Source organism: Myotis davidii, unplaced genomic scaffold (assembly GCF_000327345.1).
Source record: "Myotis davidii unplaced genomic scaffold, ASM32734v1 scaffold96, whole genome shotgun sequence".
Lineage (NCBI taxonomy): Eukaryota > Metazoa > Chordata > Mammalia > Chiroptera > Vespertilionidae > Myotis > Myotis davidii.
In genome coordinates this window covers 6,428,394-6,449,203 of record NW_006289416.1, presented here as the reverse complement: position 1 = coordinate 6,449,203, position 20,810 = coordinate 6,428,394, and the positions used below count along the sequence as shown (strand labels likewise).

At 43.4% G+C, this 20,810-nt stretch overlaps 2 protein-coding genes across 2 annotated transcripts in view; both read left to right on the top strand.

The window, feature by feature from the left end:
* The window catches only part of HSBP1L1 (heat shock factor binding protein 1-like 1), a 77,664-nt gene that overhangs the window by 39,355 nt on the left and 17,499 nt on the right, over positions 1–20,810 (top strand). The window lies entirely within an intron of this gene.
* Positions 7–13,256, top strand: RBFA (ribosome binding factor A (putative)). Its single transcript, XM_006761890.1, has 7 exons — positions 7–186; positions 3,618–3,660; positions 5,367–5,543; positions 6,382–6,494; positions 10,066–10,150; positions 12,120–12,193; positions 12,641–13,256. Exons 1-7 carry the CDS (start codon positions 26–28, stop codon positions 13,029–13,031), a joined length of 1,044 nt encoding a protein of 347 aa, XP_006761953.1. The 5' UTR covers positions 7–25; the 3' UTR covers positions 13,032–13,256.

Sequence of the window (20,810 nt, the reverse complement as noted above, 5' to 3'; positions counted from 1 at the left end):
CTGCCCCAGGGCTCTCTCGGGGGCTATGTGGGTGGCGGCCCGCGGGCTGTGGGGATACCCTGCGGGGCTCTGGACGGTATTCGGCGGCCGCAAGGCGGGGCTTCTTCCTGGCGGTGTCCGAGACCTGCATGGCTCCCCGGTCTCCTGTGGCAAGAACCTGCTCAAGAAATTTGCCTCGAAAACCAAGTACGGAGTCCCTGGTGCGGGGGCGGGGGGAGGGGGGAAAGGGATGGGGGCGGTTCACTCACGGTAGGGAAGGGCAGGGAACGGGGTGGGGCCTACCCGACTGGGGTCCGCGCAAGGATGGCGGGGATCCACGAGGCCGGGTGTGGAGTCCACGGACGGGCGGCGGTGCCCACGGGTTGGGCAGGGGGCCCACTACGCTGGGATCCGCGGACGGCGGGGTCCATGGCACCCCTTCAGCAAGGGCAGCCTTTGCTTGTTAAATGAATGATTATTGAAAGACCACCAGCAATTCCACTTCGTTAACATTTGCGTTTTTCCTGCCCTTTTATCTGTTCTTTTACAGTTGAGATAATATTCTCCTAAACATTGCGGTAGTATGAAGCAAAATGATGTATATTATATGTTTATGTTGATTCTTGTTACCAGTACCGTTTTTCAGGAGAATAGTTTCATCAGAAAAGAAAATCAGAAAAACATGAAAAATTTTCTTTCCATGTTAATGCTTTCCTTGCGGGTGGGCTTAATTTGAGAAATAAATTTGAAAGTTTGTCAGGATAGATTTTTATGGTAATAGATAGAGATAATGAAATATGTTAATACCTATGCCACTTTTGTAGACATATGTGGTAGATATTTTTTTTTGTTTTAATAGGCTACTTTTGAAAAGTTTTAGATTTATGGAAAATTTGGCAAAGATGGCACAGAGTTTCCATAAAACCATACCCTTGTATTAACTTCTTACATTATTAGTCTGATACATTTGTTATAATTAATGAACCAATATTGACATGTTGTTATTAACTAAAGTCCATGTATTATTTACATTTCCTTCGGTTTTATCTAGTGTCCTTTTTCTGTTCCAGTATCCCATTCAGGGACCAGGTAACGTGGTCATTGTCATCTCTCTCTCTCTTTTTTTTTGTCATCTCTTAACTGTGGCAAACTGCCCCTGTTTTTGAAGACCTTGACAGTTTTAAGAAATACTGGTTAGATATTTGTAGGATGCCTCTCTGTTGTGGTTTGTGTGATGTCTTTCTCATGGTTATACATTGGGGTTATAGGTTTTTGGGAGGAAGACCATAGAGGTTAACTGCCATTTACATAACATCCTGTCTGGGGCACATGCTGTCACGTGGTTTATCACTGTTGATGTTAGCTTTGATCACTGACTGAGCTTGTTCTATCAGGTGTATCCACTATAAGGGTACTTACCAACCATTCTATACTGTTGTCTTTAGGGGAAAGTCACTATGTGCAGCCCACTCGTGAGTGGGAGTTATGCTCATGAATTATTTGGAATTCTGCATGGGTGATGTGTCTCTTCCACATTTATGAATCCTGTTAGTACGGGCTCATCCTATATAATAAAAGGCTAATATGCAAATTGACAAAATAGCAGAATGACTGGTTGCTATGATGTGCACTGATCACCAGGGGGCAGACGCTCAATGCAGGAGCTGGTCAATGAGGATTGCTGGTCAGTGTGTTCCCACAGGGGGAACGCCGCTCAGCCAGAAGCTGGGCTCACAGGTGTTGAGTGCAGCAGCAGTGGCGGGAGCCTCTCCCACCTCTGCGGCAGTGCTAAGGATGTCTGACTGCCGGCTTAGGCTTGCTCCCCTAAGCCAGCAGTCGGACATCCCCCCGAGGGCTCCTGGACATCCCCTGAGGGCTCAGGCCTGGCTGAGGGACCCCCCTCCCAAGTGCACGAATTTCATGCATCGGGCCTCTAGTAGGTTATAATCCAGTACTCCTTTGTTTTGCTCAGCTTGTTCCAGTTTGACCATTGGAAGTTCTTTCAGTTGGATCCTATATCCCTCTGGGTATAATAACCATTATGGGGTTTGTGATGGCTTTTACATTTTTTATTTTCATACTAGAGGCCTAATGCATGAAATTCATGCATGGGTAGGGTCCTAGCAGCTGCCAGCTGGGGCCTCCCTTCCCTTGGCTGCCTGCCACTGCCACTCCCTGGTGGTCAGCCAAACTCCCACCCAGGGGGACAGTTTGCATATTAGCCTTTTATTATACAGGATTTTATTCTTTTTGGTTTTGGTAATCCTCACTCGAGGACATTTCTTCCATTGACTTTTAGAGAGAGTAGAAGGGAGGGAGGATGGGGAAGAGGTAGAGGGAGAGAAATATCGATGTGAGAGGGACTCATCGGTTGTTTGCCTCCCACATGGGCTGGTGATCGGTCCTACAACCCAGGTACATGCCCTTGACCAGGAATTCAAATGGCAACCCTTAGGTCTGCCAGCCAATGCTCTAACCACTGAGATACCGATCAGGGTTATTTTTAGCACATCCTTACTTTGTGGCACTATAGGAAGCCTGAGTTCTAGAATCAGCCATTTCTCCAAGGAGTTCTGGTTCCTCTTGATGGAGAATGACCTTAGAAGCCATGATCTGAGAGCTGAGTATGTTCATTTCTTTTGGGGTGTCAGTCTTTTAGGCCCTTTCAGTTGACAAAGCAAAAAAAATAGGAGTTTGCCCTAGCTGGTTTGGCTCAGTGGATAGAGCGTTGGCCTGCGGCCTGAAGGGTCCCAGGTTCGATTCTGGTCAAGGGCATGTACCTTGGTGGATGTTTCTCTCTCATTGATGTTTCTAACTCTCTATCCTTCTCCCTTCCTCTCTGTAAAATCAATAAAATATATTTTTAAAAAATAGGAGTTTATGTTAACTAATGTATATATACCATCTGTAAACATTGCTGTGTCACCATCTGAATCTTTTGTAAGTGGAACTTGAGTTCATATAAATCTCCAACTCTAACTCACTATCACATGGACCATTGTAGTTTCCTTTCCTTGCTCATCTGGAACCTCCCCCTGCACCACTGAGAAGCACCTGTTTACTTAGTTTTTCAACCCCAGTCATTCATCTATACCTCTTGGAGGTAGCTTTATCAGGTAGAGTGTAGTGCTCCCGTGCATTTGGGGAGATGTATTGTTAAGACCCTCTTTCTCTACCTTTGGAACTAGAAGTAGACTGTGAGTAAAAATTATGAGGTTGAGCCCAGCCGATGTGGTTCAGTGGTTGAGCTTCCAACCCATGAACCAAGAGATCCTGGTTCCATTCTTGGTCAGGATATATGCCCAGGTTGTGGGCTTAATCTCTAGTGAGGGGCATGCAGGAGGCAGCTGAATTATCTCTCTCTCTCATCGATGTTTCTTTATAGTCCTCTCCATTCCTTTCTCTTTAAAATCAGTAAAAACATTACAAAAAAATTATGAGGTTGAATTGAAACTGTCTTCTCTCTCTCCCCCGCAGCTCATGTTGTTGTCAATTCAGTAGATTCCCAGTCTCATAATATCAGTGTCTAAGTTTAGCTCCTTAGAAATAGTTCTGGTATCATAAGCTCAAGTTAGCATATGTAACTTTTCTCTAATTTACTATCAGTGTCTAACATAATTCTTATTTTCTCGCCATAGAAAGAAGTTTTGGTATGAAGGCCCTTCCCTGGGCTCTCACTTGGTAAGTAGAGTAGCAGCAATGAGCACCTTCACAGCCTTGATGGGCATGAGGTTCCAGAAGTCGCAAGGCTCCAGCCTGGCATTTCTTCCATTTCCATGTTGGAAGGACAGGGTCTACAGGGGTGGGACTGGTTGAATTGGTAATATGGAATTTGGACCTTCAAAAAAAATTACTGACATGAAAGTTTTCCAGAATGTCATATCTGTAATCAAATTCTGACATAGTAATGTCCATTCAGTTTTTATTTTATTTTATTTTTTAAATATATTTTTATTGATTTCAGACAGGAAGGGAGAGGGAGCGGGAGATAGAAACATCAGGGATGAGAGAGAATCGTTGATCAGCTGCCTCTTGCACGTCCCCACTGGGGACCAAGCCCACAACCGGGGCATGTGCTCTTTTTTTTTATTTGACAGGAAAACAAACTTTATTGAGCCCCCAGCCCTAGTTCTCTTTCTCCTGTACAGTCTTGGTTCCCTGTAGATGCCCAGTCTGGCGAGTGGCAATGAGACCCACTTTTTGGCCAGCAGGGGCCGGGGTATGTGCTCTTGACCAGAATCGAACCTGGGACCCTTCAGTCCACAGGCTGACACTCTACCCACTGAGCCAAACTGGCTAGGGCAGCCGTGGGCAAACTACGGCCCACGGGCTGGATCCGGCCTGTTTGAAATGAATAAAACTAAAAAAAAAAAAAAAAAAAAAAAAAGACCGTACCCTTTTATGTAATGATGTTTACTTTGAATGTATATTAGTTCACACAAACACTCCATCCATGCTTTTGTTCCGGCCCTCCGGTCCAGTTTAAGAACCCATTGTGGCCCTCGAGTCAAAAAGTTTGCCCACCCCTGGGCTAGGGCCATTCAGTTTTTAATGTGTGTGTATAAAACACACATACATATAGATATATTGCACAAGTTTATGTAATTAATGACTCTGGGGACACTGATAAAAAATAAACTGTGTATACTAAAAACCATTGAATTGTACATGTTAAGAGGGAGCATTTTATGTGTGGATTATATTTCAGTAAAAATTTTTCTTGAAATGTACTGGCAGTAATTTTTTAAAAATATATTTTTATTGATTTCAGAGAGGAAGGGAGAGGGAGAGAGAAATAGAAACATTAACAATGAGAAAGAATCTGACGGGCTGCTTCCTGCATGCCCCCTGCTTGGGATCGAACCTGAAACATGGGCATGTGCCCTTGACTGGAATTGAACCCAGGATCCTTCAGTCCTCAGGCCAATGCTCTAGCCACTGAGCCAAACCAGCCAGGGCAGTAATTTTTTCTTTAAAATATATTTTTATTGATTTCAGAGAGGAAGGGAAAGGGAGAGAGAGATAGAAACATCAATGATGAGAGAGAATCATTGATCGGCTGCCTCCTACACGCCTCACACTGGGGGACCAGGGGGATCAAGTTCAGGCATGTGCCCTGACTGGGCATTGAACCCTGACCTGGTTCATAGGTCGACACTCAACCACTGAGCCGGGCAGTAATTTTTATCTTGGAGGAATGCTAGGTAAAATCTGGAAGAATCCAGCTCTGTAAAATAAACTTATCTTAAAGCTAAGGTGGTTGAGTGTAACATTTGTTTCTTGTTTATCAAGGTGTTCAAATTCTTCCCAGCTGCCTTTATTGTAAGTTAGCACAAGTTTAATGTATAATCTAATATTAGTCTTTGTGTCTATTCTTCTTAATGCAGACTTACAAGCCATCCAAGTTGGAACTCCTAACAAAGAGCACCTCAAAGAAAACCAGGAAGGAAGACCACGTGCGCCTGAGGGCCCTGAATGGCCTCCTCTACAAAGCGCTCAGCGATTTGCTGTGCAGCCCCGAAGTGAGCCAAGAGATCTACGACCTGAATGTGGAGCTGTCCAAGGTAGACTGCAGGGGCCAAACAGAAATGGGACTGAGGATTGCTGGCCTAACCGTTAGGAAAAAGGCACCAGGTCACTCACAAGGTCTTTAGTTTGGGTTGTGGAAGTGATGCTAAGGGTGGCCATTTAAGTACTGAAGACAGATAGAAGGGATGATTGTGGTACGAAATCAGGGAAAGGAGGTATCCGACCAGATAGCACTAAGTGTGTGATCAGACGCCCAGAAAGTGTGATGACATGGAGCAGTTGAAGACCTGTGGGTCAGATGAGAAGTTGATATGTCTGCCTTTGTCTTGGAATAAAGTAGAAGGAGGTGACTTTCTGCCATCTGTCCACTTAGAGCAGTGGTTCTCAACCTTCTGGCCCTTTAAATACAGTTCCTCATGTTGTGACCCACCCATAAAATTATTTTCGTTGCTACTTCATAACTGTAATGTTGCTACTGTTATGAATCACAATGTAAATATCTGATATGCAGGATGGTCTTAGGCGACCCTTGTAGAAGGGTCGTTTGACCGTCAAAGGGGTCGTGACCCACAGGTTGAGAACCGCTGACTCAGAGTGAGTTTAGCCAAAGGGAAGTAGTGAGGAGAATAGTGGCAGTTCAGGTATTTTCAGTGAGTGCTGTAGGGTTGGGGTTGGGGAGGTGAGGGTTCGGTTTCTGGCCCCGCTTCCTCAGCTGAGAGTGTGTGCAGGAGAGGGTGGCTTGTCATAGTGCAGCTAGAGCACTAGCATCTCAGGAGGTGGACATGCTGTCTCATTAATTTCCATCTCCTGTGCATTGTTTGTGGAAAACCCACTTAAACTGAAAGGGATTTGCTGGGGGTGGGGGGGTGTCAGGTGTCTTTGACCTCAGACTTCTCTGCCTGCCGTGTGTACTGGAGGACGACTGGCTCTGCTGAGCAGAATGCACACACCCAGGACACCCTCAAGCGATTCTCAGCACATATGAGGTGAGGATGCTTTGCTTGCCAGGTGTGTTTGCTTTTGCAGCACCTGGAATTTACCAGCCCGTTTCATGATGTATTTTTGCTTTTGAGGGAAATTTTGGAAGCATTTTCTTTTTTTATTTATTAATTTCCTCACCCGAGGATTTGTTGGTGGTTTTTATTTATTTACTTATTTTAGAGAGAGAGAAAGAGAAATATCGATCTCTCAGGTGTGCACACCCCGACTGGAGACCTAGCCTGCAACCTAGGTAGGTGCCCTGACCGGGAATTGAACCCGTAACCTTTCGGTGTATGGATGATGTTCCAACTCACCGCTACCCAGTCAGGGCTGGCAGCATTGTCTTGAACTTCAGAGTATAATTTACATTTTCATTTAAGCCATAATCTAGGCAAGTGTTTCTCAGTGTGTGGTCCTCGATCCCTAGGGGGCCCCAGTATATTTTGGGGGGGTTCATGAGGTTAAAGCTGTTTTCATAATAAGATGTTATTTTCTTTTTTCACTGTGTGGACATTTGCACTGAAGCCACCAGAGGACCTGTAGTCATCATAGCTTTATGCCACATGCTCACATGAGTGCTAACCTGTAGGCTAAAGGGTCCTGGGTTCAATTCCAGTCAAGGGCACATGCCTTGGTTGCAAGCTCGATCTGGCTGGAGTGCGTGCAGGAGGCAACCAATCAGTGAAACATCGATGTTTCTCTCTCTGTCTTCCCCTCTCCCTTCCACTCTCTCTAAAAATCAATGGAAAAACATCCTTGGATGAGGATTTTTAAAAAAGAAAGAAAAAAGGGAATATCCTTGATGGGTAAGTAAAAGTTACTAATATTATTAAATTTTGACCCTTGGGTGCATGTCTTTTTTTTTTTAATTTTTTTTTTTTTTTTTACTGATTTTAGAGAGAGGAGGGAAGAGGGAGAGAGATAGAAAGAAACATTGATGAGAGAGAAACTTTAACATTGATTGGGGATCAAGCCCGCAACCTGGGCATGTGCCCTGATTGGGAATCAAATGGTGACCTCTTGGTGCATGAGTCGACCGCTGAGCCACATTGAGTGGGCAAGAATACTTGTCTTTTTAGTATTGTATGTGGTGGGAAGTATGTGTGGAGCCCCTGCTGTGTGCTGAGGTAGGGTGGCTGTCCCTAGGAAGAATGCTGCAGGTGATGAAATAGACACTTTTTCACTTGACGGAGTAAGAGAACCAACTACAGTTTTTGAGATTTGGGTATTTAACAGACACTTTCTGCACACGGGCCAAATGAACCTGTCACTTCAGGGAAATCAACTGACCATACCTGTTGCCAATGATAAAATTCAGGCTTTGAAGTAAAAATCAGAATTTTAGAAAGCATAACTACCGCAGCGAGTTTGACAGCTTTCCAATAAATACTGTTAAGTACTGATGAGATTGGTGGTGATGCCAACCAAGGCAGTGTTGTGTGGTGAAATGTGTCAGTCAACCTTCCAAAAATCTGCTTCACTTGCTGACCCCGTGTTTCCAGATGGCCAGTGTGTGGAGGTTACAGAACCACGCGTAGGGAAATGTCAGAGTCCCAGGGAGACCAGGGAGTTTGGTGTGACAGTGAGGCACGTTCATTGGTTTCAGAGTCCACATTGCAACTGACCTTTAAAAAACGATCATGTGTTGAGTTTTTGTTTAGTATCAAAAAGATCCACCTTTTTCTTAAGGGTGTTCATATAGTCCTCCATTTTTCAGTAACAAATCTATGCGGGGCCAGATTTTCTTCTTATATTTCAACCAAAATAACAGCAGAACAGATTGAATGCAGATGCACATATGAGAATCCAACTGTTTTTTCATTAAGCGGGGCATTAAAGAAATTTGCCACTGTAATACATTGCCACTCTTTTCAGTAATTATTTTTGGAAAATAACAGTTATTGCCCATTAAAAATGTCTATGTGAATGTTTGGTGGGTTTACTTTATTTTTAATTTATTTATTGCTTTTGAGAGAGAGGGAGAGAAAGAGAAAGAGAGAAACATCGATTTGTTGTCCCACTTATGCATTCATTGGTTGATTCTTGTATGTGCCCTGACCAGGGATCGAACCTGCATGACTTACCAGATGACTCTAACCAAACTCGTCAGGGGCCTAGTGGGTTTACTTTAAATGAATTAATAAATACATATTTTTACATTTTTTATTTTAATTCCAAGTATGGTAAGTATTGATGAATATAACCCATATAAACAAAAGATCTTTGGGGTCCTCAGTAATGTTTTTAGTGTAAAGGAATCCTGAAGTTTTGAGAACTGGTGAGCTGGGTGGTAGTAAAGAAGTTATTCAGTTTTCTCCTCAGGCTTATAAAAAGTCCAGAAACCCAACCAGCACTCAGAATTGGAATCCCTCCTTCCTGCTTCCCCCTGCTTTCTCTGTGGCTCTCACCTCTCACCATACAGCATCCTGCATTGCCAGGAGAAGGAGGCAGATGTTGAGAAGTCAGAGTTGTACAAGGAGCTGGTATTTTCACATCATCTGTGTAGCTAGCTCTCTTGCATGCTGATCACTGTCACCTGTCACAGTGATCCCTAAGAGTCTCTAAAGGTGTGTACTAAAGAATGGTCAGTTAATTTGATTTTTACATTTAACAGAAACAAGAAAGTGAGAAATTTCCAACAAGTGTTGAGATAACAGTATTGTTTTCTAATTAATTTTTAGGTAGTTAGAAAATTTAATTAAGCATAATGTTTTCCCAACTCTGATCAGCCAGGGTTTAGTGTAAAGGTTTTTTCATAACTGTGTACCTAGATCTGCTGTCACTGAGTAAATACACTTTACGTCACAGCCACATTTTCACTGGATACTTGCACCCTTATTTACCTTTTATCAGCTTGTTGCATGACTGAATAATACAGCGATCACGTCTGTGTGACATCTGGGTGGTTGGGGACTGTGTTGGTGTCGTTGCCAATGCATGTCCATTGGATAGAGGATGAAACATTGATGGGTGGTTAGTGACCAACCATGGAGGCCAAGGCCAAAGTGAAGCCCAGGAGGGTATCTAGGTGTATTATATTTTTGTTATAGTTTTCACCCAAGGATATTTTTCCATTGATTTTTTTAGAAAGAGTGGAATTGAGAGGGAAAGACAGAGAGAAACATTTGATGTGAGAGAAACACATCAATTGGTTGCCTCCTGCACGGGCCCTGGTCAGGGCTTGGGCTGGGGAGGAACCTGCGGCCAAGGTATGTGCCCTTGACTGGATTCAAATCCGGGACCCTTTGTTCTGCAAGCCGACGTTCTATCCACTGAGCCAAACCGCTAGGGCGAGGGCCTCTAAGTTTAGGTCAGTTTATTTACAGGGATCTCAATAAATAATTGCATTTAGAGAATTAAAAACAGTTGTGGTGATGATGCATTTGTTATCCCTTTTGTAATGTGCAGTTGGCTAAAGACCTTTCTAGGCTGACATTTTCATTCTTGAATAATGTGATAAGCAAATCTTATATCTTAAGTCTTTGTGAGATTATCACGTATTTTTGTTTCTGGCACTCTCACACTCTCCTGTAAATGTCACCTGCCGCAGCACTAATCTGCATTGTCTCTCTCCAGGCATCTTTTGCTGTCCCAGCAGACTCTGAAGAACATGCCACCAATTGTGTTTGTTCAGGACAAACAGCATGCAGCTCTAGCTGAGGTGAGGCCTTTATGAAGTAAACTTTTACATAGGTGAGGTTTCTAAAAAGGTAATGCTTACCGTTTACCAAAGCAATACTTGAAAGGGTACAAATGAAAAGACAAACTCCCATGCTCATTCCCAGCCTGAGTCACCAGATGTAACCTTATTTTCTGGTTCTAATTTTTTTCTTTTTAATACTCACCCCAGGATATGTTCTTATTGATTTCAGAGAGAGAGGAAGGGAAAGATAAAACATCGATGTGACATAAACATCGATCTGTTGCCTCCTGTACACACTCTGACTGGGAATTGAACCCGCAGCCTTTCAGTATACGGGATGACACTTCAATTAACTGAGCCACCCAGCTAGGGCTTTAATTTTTTTTAAATATGTTTTTATTGATTTCAGAGAGGAAGGGAAAGGGAGAGAGGAATAGAAACACAAACGATGAGAGAGAACCATTGATCAGCTGCCTCTTGCACTGCCCCTACTGGGGATCGAGCCTATAATCCAGGCATGTGCCCTGACCAGGAATGGAACCGTGACCTCCTGGTTCATAGGCTGATGCTCAACCACTGAGCCACACCAGCCTGGCCTGGGCTTTAATATTTTTTAATGCTTATCTCTGTAACTCAACTAGTGAACCAAATCTCCAGTTCTTGGTTTATAAACTTGAGGCAGCCAGAGCTACCCCCCTGTGCTTACCGTTTTCTCTCATTTCCTGGATTGCAATCCACCTATGGTTATTATCACTGTTGCGGATTCATGCACTGGTGGAGTCCCTTGGCCTGGCTTGTGGGGATCAGGCTGAAACCAGCAGTCTGACATCCCCCGAGGGGTCCCAAATTGCGGGAGGGCGCCAGCCAGGCCAAGGGACCCCACAGGTGTATGAATCTGTGCACTAGGCTTCTAGTATACATATAAGATCTTTGGTTAATCTCTTCCCCCCTCTCCCCTCCTCCCTCCCCCCTGAGATTCATCAGTCTGTCCCATGTTTCCATGCTTGTGCATTGAGCGTCTGCCCCCTGGTGGACATTGCGCATCATAGCTACTGGTCGAATGGTCACTTAGGCTTTTATATAGATAGATTATTATTAATCCTCACTCAAGGATATGTTCTTATTGACTTCAGAGAGAGAGAGAGAGAGAGAGAGAGAGAGAGAGAGGAGAGAAAAGGAGGGGGAGAGGGGGAGAGACAGAGAAACATCAACCAGTTGCCTTCCATACATACCCTGACCGGGGATCAGCCCACAACCCAGGCATGTGTCCTGACCAGGAATTGAACCAGTGGCCTTTTGGTGCATGGGATGATGCTTAACCAACTGAGCCACACTGGCCAGGGCCAGTCCTGCTTGTTTTTATTTCTGCTTATCTTCAGGTTGTACAGATTAGTTATATGTCTGGTCCAAGTCCTGTCAGAGCGTGTGTTGGGACTCTTTTCTCCCAGTTTGTCTTTGTTGTGTCAATCTTATTTCTGGTGTTTTCTGTGCACTAATTTAACTCCTGGTACTGCTGCTTTGCACATTTATAATTTTTATCGGCGTCCCTGGGTGACACTGCTTCCTGTTGCTGCAGAGGGATGGGCTGTCTGGGCTTGCACTCGAGCAGACACTGCCCCAGGAGGCCTGACTTGGTGCTGGCCGGCCTTTTCCCCAAGCACAAATCCTGTGGCAAAACAAGCATTTTACAGAACAGTAAATGTTACTTACATAATTCAATTAATATCCAATTGTTGTTAGTAAATTTTACTAACATTTACAAATTTCAGTGGTTTTTAAAAACTGTTCATCATCAAAGAAAACGTGATTGTTAAAATAATAGGTGTTTGAAAGCACTGGCTATTGTATGGTCTCGTCTTTGGGAAAGTATTGCTGGAAGAAGTGACGTAAAGTGCACCCAGAAGGCCTATGGCCCAGTGCAGGGTGCACGCAGCTCTGACGCAGCACTGCGGGTGTGGTTACTGAACTGCCTTCTGTTCTTTTCCAGGTGGATCGGTTACTGGCAGTTGCTGATTTTGGACCCCCTGATGAACAAGAAGACCTCACACAAAGTGACTTCAGGTGATACATGTGGACGTGTGCTCAGTTCTTGGGCAGATGCAAGGTGTGAGTGGCCTGCAGCAGCTCTGGTGGCACCTGGTGAGGCCGAGGTGCCACTGTACAAATAATAGAATGAACTAAGTTTGCATCAAGAAATGGCCCCAAATATGGCCTAGTGTGCTGGGCATGTTTAATTGGGGGGAGGGGGGATGAAAATGTGTCTAATGTCCATGCAAATGGCTGCATCAGAATTGTCAAGGCCTGTGCCACACACAAGCACCAAGAGTGCTGGTTGAGTGGTCCTGGGCTGGAGAGTGCCAAAACCAAAACTCACTGTCCTATCCTCCACAGTTTCCATTAGGTAGACCTTAGGACAGTTTAGAGGCCATGGGTGTGGGGCGGTGAAGCACTAGCCCAGGAGCTCCCATGAAGTTGCTCTGGTGCTTCATCTGTGCTTCTCCCTTCCAGGGACCCTGAGGCCCCAGATGCTCCATCGCCATGTGACGCCCTGGGCCCTGCTGTGCACTCGAGTCTGTATGGGATTGATCATGAGGCTCTCAACAAGCAGATCATGGAGTACAAGAAGAGGAAAGAGAAAGGACACAGGGGCGAGGGCCCAGCATGGCTGGGGCCAGAGCAGGTGGCTGAGCTGACAAGGCAAATGACAAGGAGGAAGAAGGGCAAACCTCGTGTGGACGATGATCTCTCCCCCAAGAACTATCCATGGGGGTTGGTGAGTGAAGACGACCTGGACGATGATGGGGGCCTTCAGGAGGAGTTCACCCCAGTACAGGAGTGGGAGCTCCGAGAAGCAGAGCAGGAACTGAAGGCAGAGAGAGGAGGTGACAGAAAGGACTGAGGTGACTGTTAATGATCACAAAGTGTGTGGGTGTGAGGCTTCAACTCTGCATCTGATGGAAATTCTGCTTTGAGAAGCAGTCATTTCTAGTTTTTCACAGGAAAGCCTTTGTAGGATGTGCAGCTGAGTTACACCAGTTATCTCTCTCAGCCCTGCTATTACTGGTACTGTGGAAAGTAAGATGGTCTGTGGAAAGTGCATAAAAACCTTTTAGATTGATGACAATAAGGTTGATCCTCATTATTTGCGGACTCCATATTTTTGGGTTTGCCTACTCATTAAAATTTCTTTTTTTAAAGATTTTAAATTAATTTTCAGAGAGGAAGGGGGAGAGGGAAGAAAAAAAAAAGAGAGAGAGAGAGAGAAACATTGATGTAAGAGTGCAACATTGATTGGCTGCCTCCGCACACCCCAGACCGGGATTGAGCCTGCAACCCAGGTATGTGCCCTGACCAGGAATCAAACTGGCAACCTTTTAGTGCATGGGATAACATCCAACATTTGAGCCACACTGGCCAGGGTTCACTAAAATTTCTTTGTAACCCCAAAATCAGTACTTGGGGCATTTTCACAGTCATTCTTAGATATGCCCAGAGAGATGAAAATTGGAATCATGCAGTGCACACATCTTAGTTAAGTTCAGACCAGGCAAAGCTCTACCTTCTTGTTTCCTCTCATACTGTAAACAACTGCTTTTCGAGGTTCACTTAGTGCCACATTTTCCACGATTTTGTCTTTGATGGCGACTTCACTGTTTAAAAATGGCCCCAAGCAGGGTGGTAAAGTGCTGTCTGGTTTTCCTAAGTGTAAGATGGCTGTGATGTGCCTTTCAGAGAAAGAAAAGAGGTCAGACGAGTATTGTTCAGGCACGAGTAAGGAGCTGTTGGGGAAAGTAAAATGATTTTTAGGTAATCATTTAGGTAATCAGAGACAGGTGCACTGTTAAGATAAAGCACAGAGAACTTGGAACATAATTTCCATTTTTGCAAAGTGTTTCAGGAAGGAGATGTTGCTCTCATCTCTGCATTGCTGGCAAGCCCCCAACGCTGTTTCCTGCATAGGCATCTGGGACCAGATGCAGTGCCCCAGCCGGGACATGGCACCAAGCAGCTCTGCCTTTGCCAGCACAATGGCCCGACTGAAGGAACTGGATTATAGGACACAGGCAGACCCCTGCAGGTGCTCTAGGCATGTTGATATTTGGGTAGCACATGTGTGATCCCATTCGCCTTCAAAGGATGTGTGTATCCTTGTGTGGGGAGCCATTTCCTCGGAGTACAGGTTGCTTCTCTCCTGACTGAAGAAGGGGGTTGAACCTGTGTTAAAATGTACGAGGGATTTGTTCTAATCAGGTGTGTGAAGATGACAGACTTGGAGACAACTGCCTTGAATGAAATATTTGGTACTTGCAGCTTCTAAGAGAAGGAACCACACTGTGCAGGACCACCAGGAAGTGTAAGGTAGGTCAGGAGGCAGAACAAATTGGGGTGGAGAGACGGGGAGCATTGTCCAGAGCCTATGCTGTGGTTTCTCCAGAAAGGAATGGGCAAGGCATAGTAGATAAGTTTGAGCAGGATTAGGATTGGATGGTTGGAATAATTTCAGCAGACTCTGGGCTGCAAGGGTAGTTTCTGCTTGCCCAGTACCTGGTCCTGGGGTGATAAAGGGCAGAGGAAATATTGGCCTGGGAGTGTAAGAGCTAGATAAAAGAAGTGGTTGGAAAGACCTGATCAATACTAGACCCACAGCACTGAGAAGCCTGCTCTACTGACCACTAATTCTGTATCAACACTGCAGAAGGTACCCAGATCTCAAGTGCCAAGGGATGAGTGTGGTGGCAAGGCTCTTGAGTTGTGATGTCAGTACACACCAAATGCAGGCGTGCCATGTCTTCCATGTATCAAAGAAATGGGGATTGTAGGAGATGCTGGTACAATATGCTGCTTGTTCTTTTTTCTTTCCATCTGTGCTCCAGAGCCAAGCTCCGTATAAAGGTAACAAATGGCAAGAATGGCCGAAACCGGTTTGGCTCAGTGGATAGAGCGTCGGCCTGCGGACTGAAAGGTCCCGGGTTCGATTCCGGTCAAGGGCATGTACCTGGGTTGCGGGCACATCCCCAGTGGGAGATGTGCAGGAGGCGGCTGATCGATGTTTCTCTCTCATCGATGTTTCTAACTATCTCTCTCCCTTCCTCTCTGTAAAAAATCAATAAAATATTAAAAAAAAAAAAAGACAAATGGCAAGAATGATTTTTTTAATATATTTTATTAATTTTTTACAGAGAGGAAGGGAGAGGGATAGAGAGTTAGAAACATCGATGGGAGAGAAACATTGGTCAGCTGCCTCCTGCACACACCCCACTGGGGATGTGCCCGCAACCAAGGTACTTGCCCTTGACTGGAATCGAACCCGGGACCTTTCAGTCCGCAGGCCGACGCTCTATCCACTGAGCCAAACCGGTCAGGGCTGATATTTTTTTTAGACCCAGGAAATTTTGTTTATATTCCATACAGGAAGGATTTAAGACTATTTGTAAGGATGGATAAAACACCACATAATAGTATTAAGTAGAACAAAAATAAACGGGCCAGGAATGAGAAGAGATGGTACTTGGACCAATAATGCAATGAATTAAGGTTGTGTCAAGAAAGGGAGACTAAATGTGAACCTGGCTGGTGTTTTCCACTGGTGGGTTCTCAGAGCGTTTCTACTGGAGCCCTGTTCACGAGGGAGGGGTAGTTTGGTCACATTGACTCCTCCCTGCATTTCCTGAAAGTGGTGGAAGGTGTTGCCATGTGGACATGGACCAATTCCATTTAGGTAAAAAAATAACACTAATAGGATCTGCATTAGCAACTGGAATGCAGCACTTTGCACATCTTTAAGGATTAATTTCATCTTTGATATAAAAAGAAACAAAACTAAACACCAGACTTCCCAAATACAAAGAATGCTTCCAACTTCACTAAAAGGAATTAGAACTTTAGTTACTTCAAGCACATTCAAGGAGCTTCCAGGTTGGTAGGCATGTGGAGACTTGGGGTGTGGCACGCTTGGAGGACATGGGAGCTCTGGGTTTTTTCCCAACACCTCACCCCATGTAGCCCTTCCACCTGGCTATGCTCGAGTTATATTGTTTTAAAATAAGCTGGTGATCTACATGTGGGCCTTCAGATAGCAACCAAAAGTCCCACCACATATACTTCCTGAAGAGTGATACCAAAGGGCCAGTTGGAAATCTTAGGACCACCTGTGCATCCAAACTTTGGATCTTAGTAAAACAGGGTTGGGGCCTTGCTTCTTTCTCTGCTAGAACAGGAACTATAAAAATTGGTCCATCTCCTTCCAAGATTTTGGCAAAGCAGAATGCCAAGGGTTACTCTGTGTCTGCAGGGCACAGCAAATGGGAGACACTGTTCCATTCCTCTAGATCATGGATGCTCTGAATGCCTCAGGACCCATCTCTAGAAACATCCAAGAAGCAGCCTGTATGCAGCTTCTTTCACTAAAAATGCTCAAGTTTGCCTAAACAGGCATGACAGCATAGGAAGCAGGAGCTCTAACTCAGCCTTTCAGTGTCTCACTTTACCCATCTGTGAAGTGCACACAGGATATCAGACAAGAAAACCTCACCTCCATTCACAGTTCTGAGGAATCTAGTGGAAGATGGATGTGGGACATCTCATTGTGCCAGATAACCTGAGGTGACAGTGACTGTACAACCACTGCTAAGACCAGAACCCAAATGTTCCTAGTAAATATGGAAGCAATATGGTTTCCATCTATCTTCTTTTATTTTTATATATTTTATTGGTTTTTTACAGAGAGGAAGGGAGAGGGGATAGAGAGTTAGAAACATCGATGAGAGAGGAACATTGATCACCTGCCTCCTGCACACCTCCCACTGGGGATGTGCCTGCAACCAAGGCACATGCCCTTGGCCAGAATCAAACTTGTGACCCCTCAGTCCACAGGCCGATGCTCCATCCACTGAGCCAAACTGGTTAGGGCTCATCTATCTTCTTTTAAAATGGACTTTCAGCAACTGAAGGCAGAGCAGGAGAAGTTTTAATCTACAGTATTTAGCTCTGGATAATGGTAACTTTTATGGAAGGCATGCCCCTGTGACATCATCTTCTATATATATTTTCAGATTCACTTATGCATAGCACCTCTCAACATGGAGTGTCAGAGTATTGGGTACAGCTTTTAAAGTAAGATGTTCTGCCGAAACCGGTTTGGCTCAGTGGATAGAGCGTCGGCCTGCGGACTAAAAGGTCCCAGGTTCGATTCCGGTCAAGGGCATGTACCTGGGTTGTGGGCACATCCCCAGTGGGAGATGTGCAGGAGTTCCCTTTTTTTTTAAGATGTTCTGGGAAATAATATGTGTAGAACTCTCAAATGTCCAATAAAGCCTCTCCACTCACCTCCAAACATAAAATTTCCTCTCTGCCTCTATTCTGCATGAAGATGGCTCACATACTGGCTTTGGAGAGTGGAAGAGAGCGGGAAAGAGAGAGAGAAACATCGATGTGAAAGAAACACATTGATTGGTTGCCCCCTGCATGAGCCCTGACCAGGGCCCTGCAACTAAAGTATATGTCTTTGACCAGAGTTGAACCCAGGACCTTTGGTCTGCAGGCCAACGCTTTATCCACTGAGCCAAACCAGCTAGGGCATCTTCGGGCATTTTTGATAAGATGGAAGACATGAGGGTGTCAGAATTGAGAGAGAGTTTGATGGAAGGGATGTTGCTGTTTCTGGGCACAGAGACAGCCTACAACAAGAAAATAACAAAAGACAATAAAACATCAAACTCTAGGGAAGGGACAGGATCTGATTTCCAGGGTTACTACATTATTTGATTCAAATATTGAGTTTTCAACATAAGAATTACAAGGCATACAAAAAATAGTAAAGTATGGCCCATTCAAAAGAAAAAATAAACAGAAACTGTCTCTGAAAAAGACCTGATCGTAGATTTACTAGACAAAGACTTTAAAACTGTGTTAAAATGCACAAAAAGCAAAAAAAAAAAGAGAGAATGTCAAGAAAATTATGCATGAACAAAATGCAGGAGGCAACCAATGTGTGTCTCTCACATTGATATTTGTCTTCCTCTTGCCCTCTCTCTTCCACTCTACCTAAAAATCAATGGGAAAATATCCTTAGGTGAAGATTTAAAAAAAAGAAAGAAAATAGCCATAGCATATATACAAGGAGATATATAAAAGGAAATGAGAAAGTAATTTAAATGTTTAACTACAAAAAACACACACTAAGCATAAAAAGAGTAATTCAAGGAATGAGGGGCAAAAATATATACAGCATATAGAAAAGAAATAGCAAAATCACCAAAATCCTTGTCAGTAATTAAATGTAACAGTATTAAACTCACCAATGAAAAGAGAGATCAACAAAATTGATGAAAAACACTGCCAACTATTTGCTGTCTACAAGAGATTCACTTTAGATCAAAGAAATAAATTGATTGAAAGTAAAAGGATATAAAGAGATTCCAGCCCTAACCAGTTTGGCTCAGTGGATAGAGCATCAGCCTGTGGACTGAAAGCTCTCAGGTTCTATTCCGGTCAAGGGCATGTACCTTGGTTGCGGGCACATCCCCAGTAGGAAGTGTGTAGGAGGCAGCTGATCGATGTTTCGCTCTCGTCAATGTTTCTAACTCCCTCTCCCTTGCTCTCTGTAAAAAATCAATAAAATATTTTTTAAAATTAAAAAAAAATGGGGGTTAATGGGAAATGAGGACACATCTGTAATTCCTTAACTAATAAAGAATTTAAAGATAAAAAAATAAAATAAAATAAATTTAAAAAAGAGATTCCATTCAAATAGTAACCAAAATTGGCTACACTGATATTAGACCAAAATGACTTTAATAAAGATTTCATGAGACAAAGGAGGACATAATATACTAATAAAAATTTCAGCAAAACAAAATATATAAACATTTAGACACTTCATGATGAACCATCAAATATTAAGAAAAACTGACATAATCAACAGAAAAATAATTCTAAAATAACAATTGAATACTTTAGAACCCTTTTCAGAATAATGGATACAAAAATCAGACAGAAGCAAGGAAATAGAGGACTTGCAACAAGTGAACTATATTTAACAGACATACAGAACACTGTACTCAACAACATATACATTCTCAAATGCACATGGGACATTTTAACTGCGGCTCGCGAGCCACATGCGGCTTTTTGGCCCCTTGGGTGTGGCTCTTCCACAAAATACCACGTGCGGGCGCGCACGTACAGTGCGATTGAAACTTCATGGCCCATGCGCAGAAGTCAGTATTTTGTGGAAGAGCCACACTCAAGGGGCCAAAGAGCCGCATGTGGCTCGCGAGCCTCAGTTTGCCGACCACTGGGTTAGACCATTCGGTCTCAAATTCTGTCTCAATAGATTTAAAAACATAGCTAGCATACAATATCTTTTATGAAGTTAGAAATCAACAGAAATAAAATGAGAAATGGAAATTCAAATCTGGAAATTTAATAACACGTTCTCAATCAATGGATCAAAGAAGAAACAAAATAGAGGTGAATGGAAATGAAAAAACAACATATAGAAACTTGAGACACAGTGAAAGCAATATTAAGTCGGAAATTTATAGCTATAAATGCTTACATTAAAAACAAAAAGGAGGAAATGGGAGATTCCTAATACTATCCATAATAAAAAATATATTTAAAAAGAAAATAAAGATAAAAAATAAGATGTTAAAGAACAATGTACCTTTACAATGTAAGTGACTAGGAAAAGAACAAACTAAACCCAAAGCTAGCATAATGAGGGAAATAAAGATCAGAGCAGCCGAAACCGGTTTGGCTCAGTGGATAGAGCGTTGGCCTGCGGACTTGGGGGTCCCAGGTTCGATTCCGGTCAAGGGCATGTACCTGGGTTGCGGGCACATCCCCAGTAGGAGATGTGCAGGAGGCAGCTGATCAATGTTTCTCTCTCATCGATGTTTCTTACTCTCTATCTCTCTCCCTTCCTCTCTGTAAGAAATCAATAAAATATATATATAAAAAAAAAAAGATCAGAGCAGACATAAATGAAATGGATAATAGAAAAACTGCAGGATATCAATGAAACTAAGTCATGGTTCTTCGAAAAGAGCAACAAAATTGACAAATCTTTAGTTAGATGAAGTGAGAAAAAAATTTAAATTACTAAAATCAGAAATGAAAGTAGGAACATTACTACTGAATCTACAGAAATAAAAGGGATTATAAGAGCATGAACAATTGTATACCAACAAATTGGAAAATTTCAATAAAATGGACAAATTCCTCAAATCAAGAACCTACCAAGACTAAATCATGAAAAAATTAGAAAATCTGTAGATCCATAACTCATAAGAAGATTGAATCAGTAATCAAAACTCTCCCAACTACAAAAAATGCCCTGGAGCTATGGCTTCATTGTTGAATTCTACCAAATGTTTTAAGTAATAGCAACTCTCCTCAAATTTTTCCAAAACATTGAAGAGGAAAAAACACTTCTTAACTCATTCTAGGAGGCCAGCATAACCCTGATACCAAAGACAGACAAAGACATTAAAAGGAAAGAAAGCTACAGACCAACATAATGAATATTTTTTTTAATTAAATCTTTATTGTTCAGATTATTACATTTGTTCCTCTTTTTTCCCCCCAAAACTCCCCTCCCCCCAGTTCCCGCCCCACCCTCCGCCTTCACTCCCCACCCACTGCCCCCACCAATAGGTGCACGTTTTTTGTCCAG

Excerpts from the sequence above, each read along its gene's own strand:
- RBFA (XM_006761890.1), top strand. The coding sequence starts at position 26 with ATGTGGGTGGCGGCCCGCGGGCTGTGGGGATACCCTGCGGGGCTCTGG. Across the intron at positions 187-3,617 it reads AAATTTGCCTCGAAAACCAA|AAAGAAGTTTTGGTATGAAG; the intron begins GTACGGAGTCCC and ends TTCTCGCCATAG. Across the intron at positions 6,495-10,065 it reads CGATTCTCAGCACATATGAG|GCATCTTTTGCTGTCCCAGC; the intron begins GTGAGGATGCTT and ends GTCTCTCTCCAG.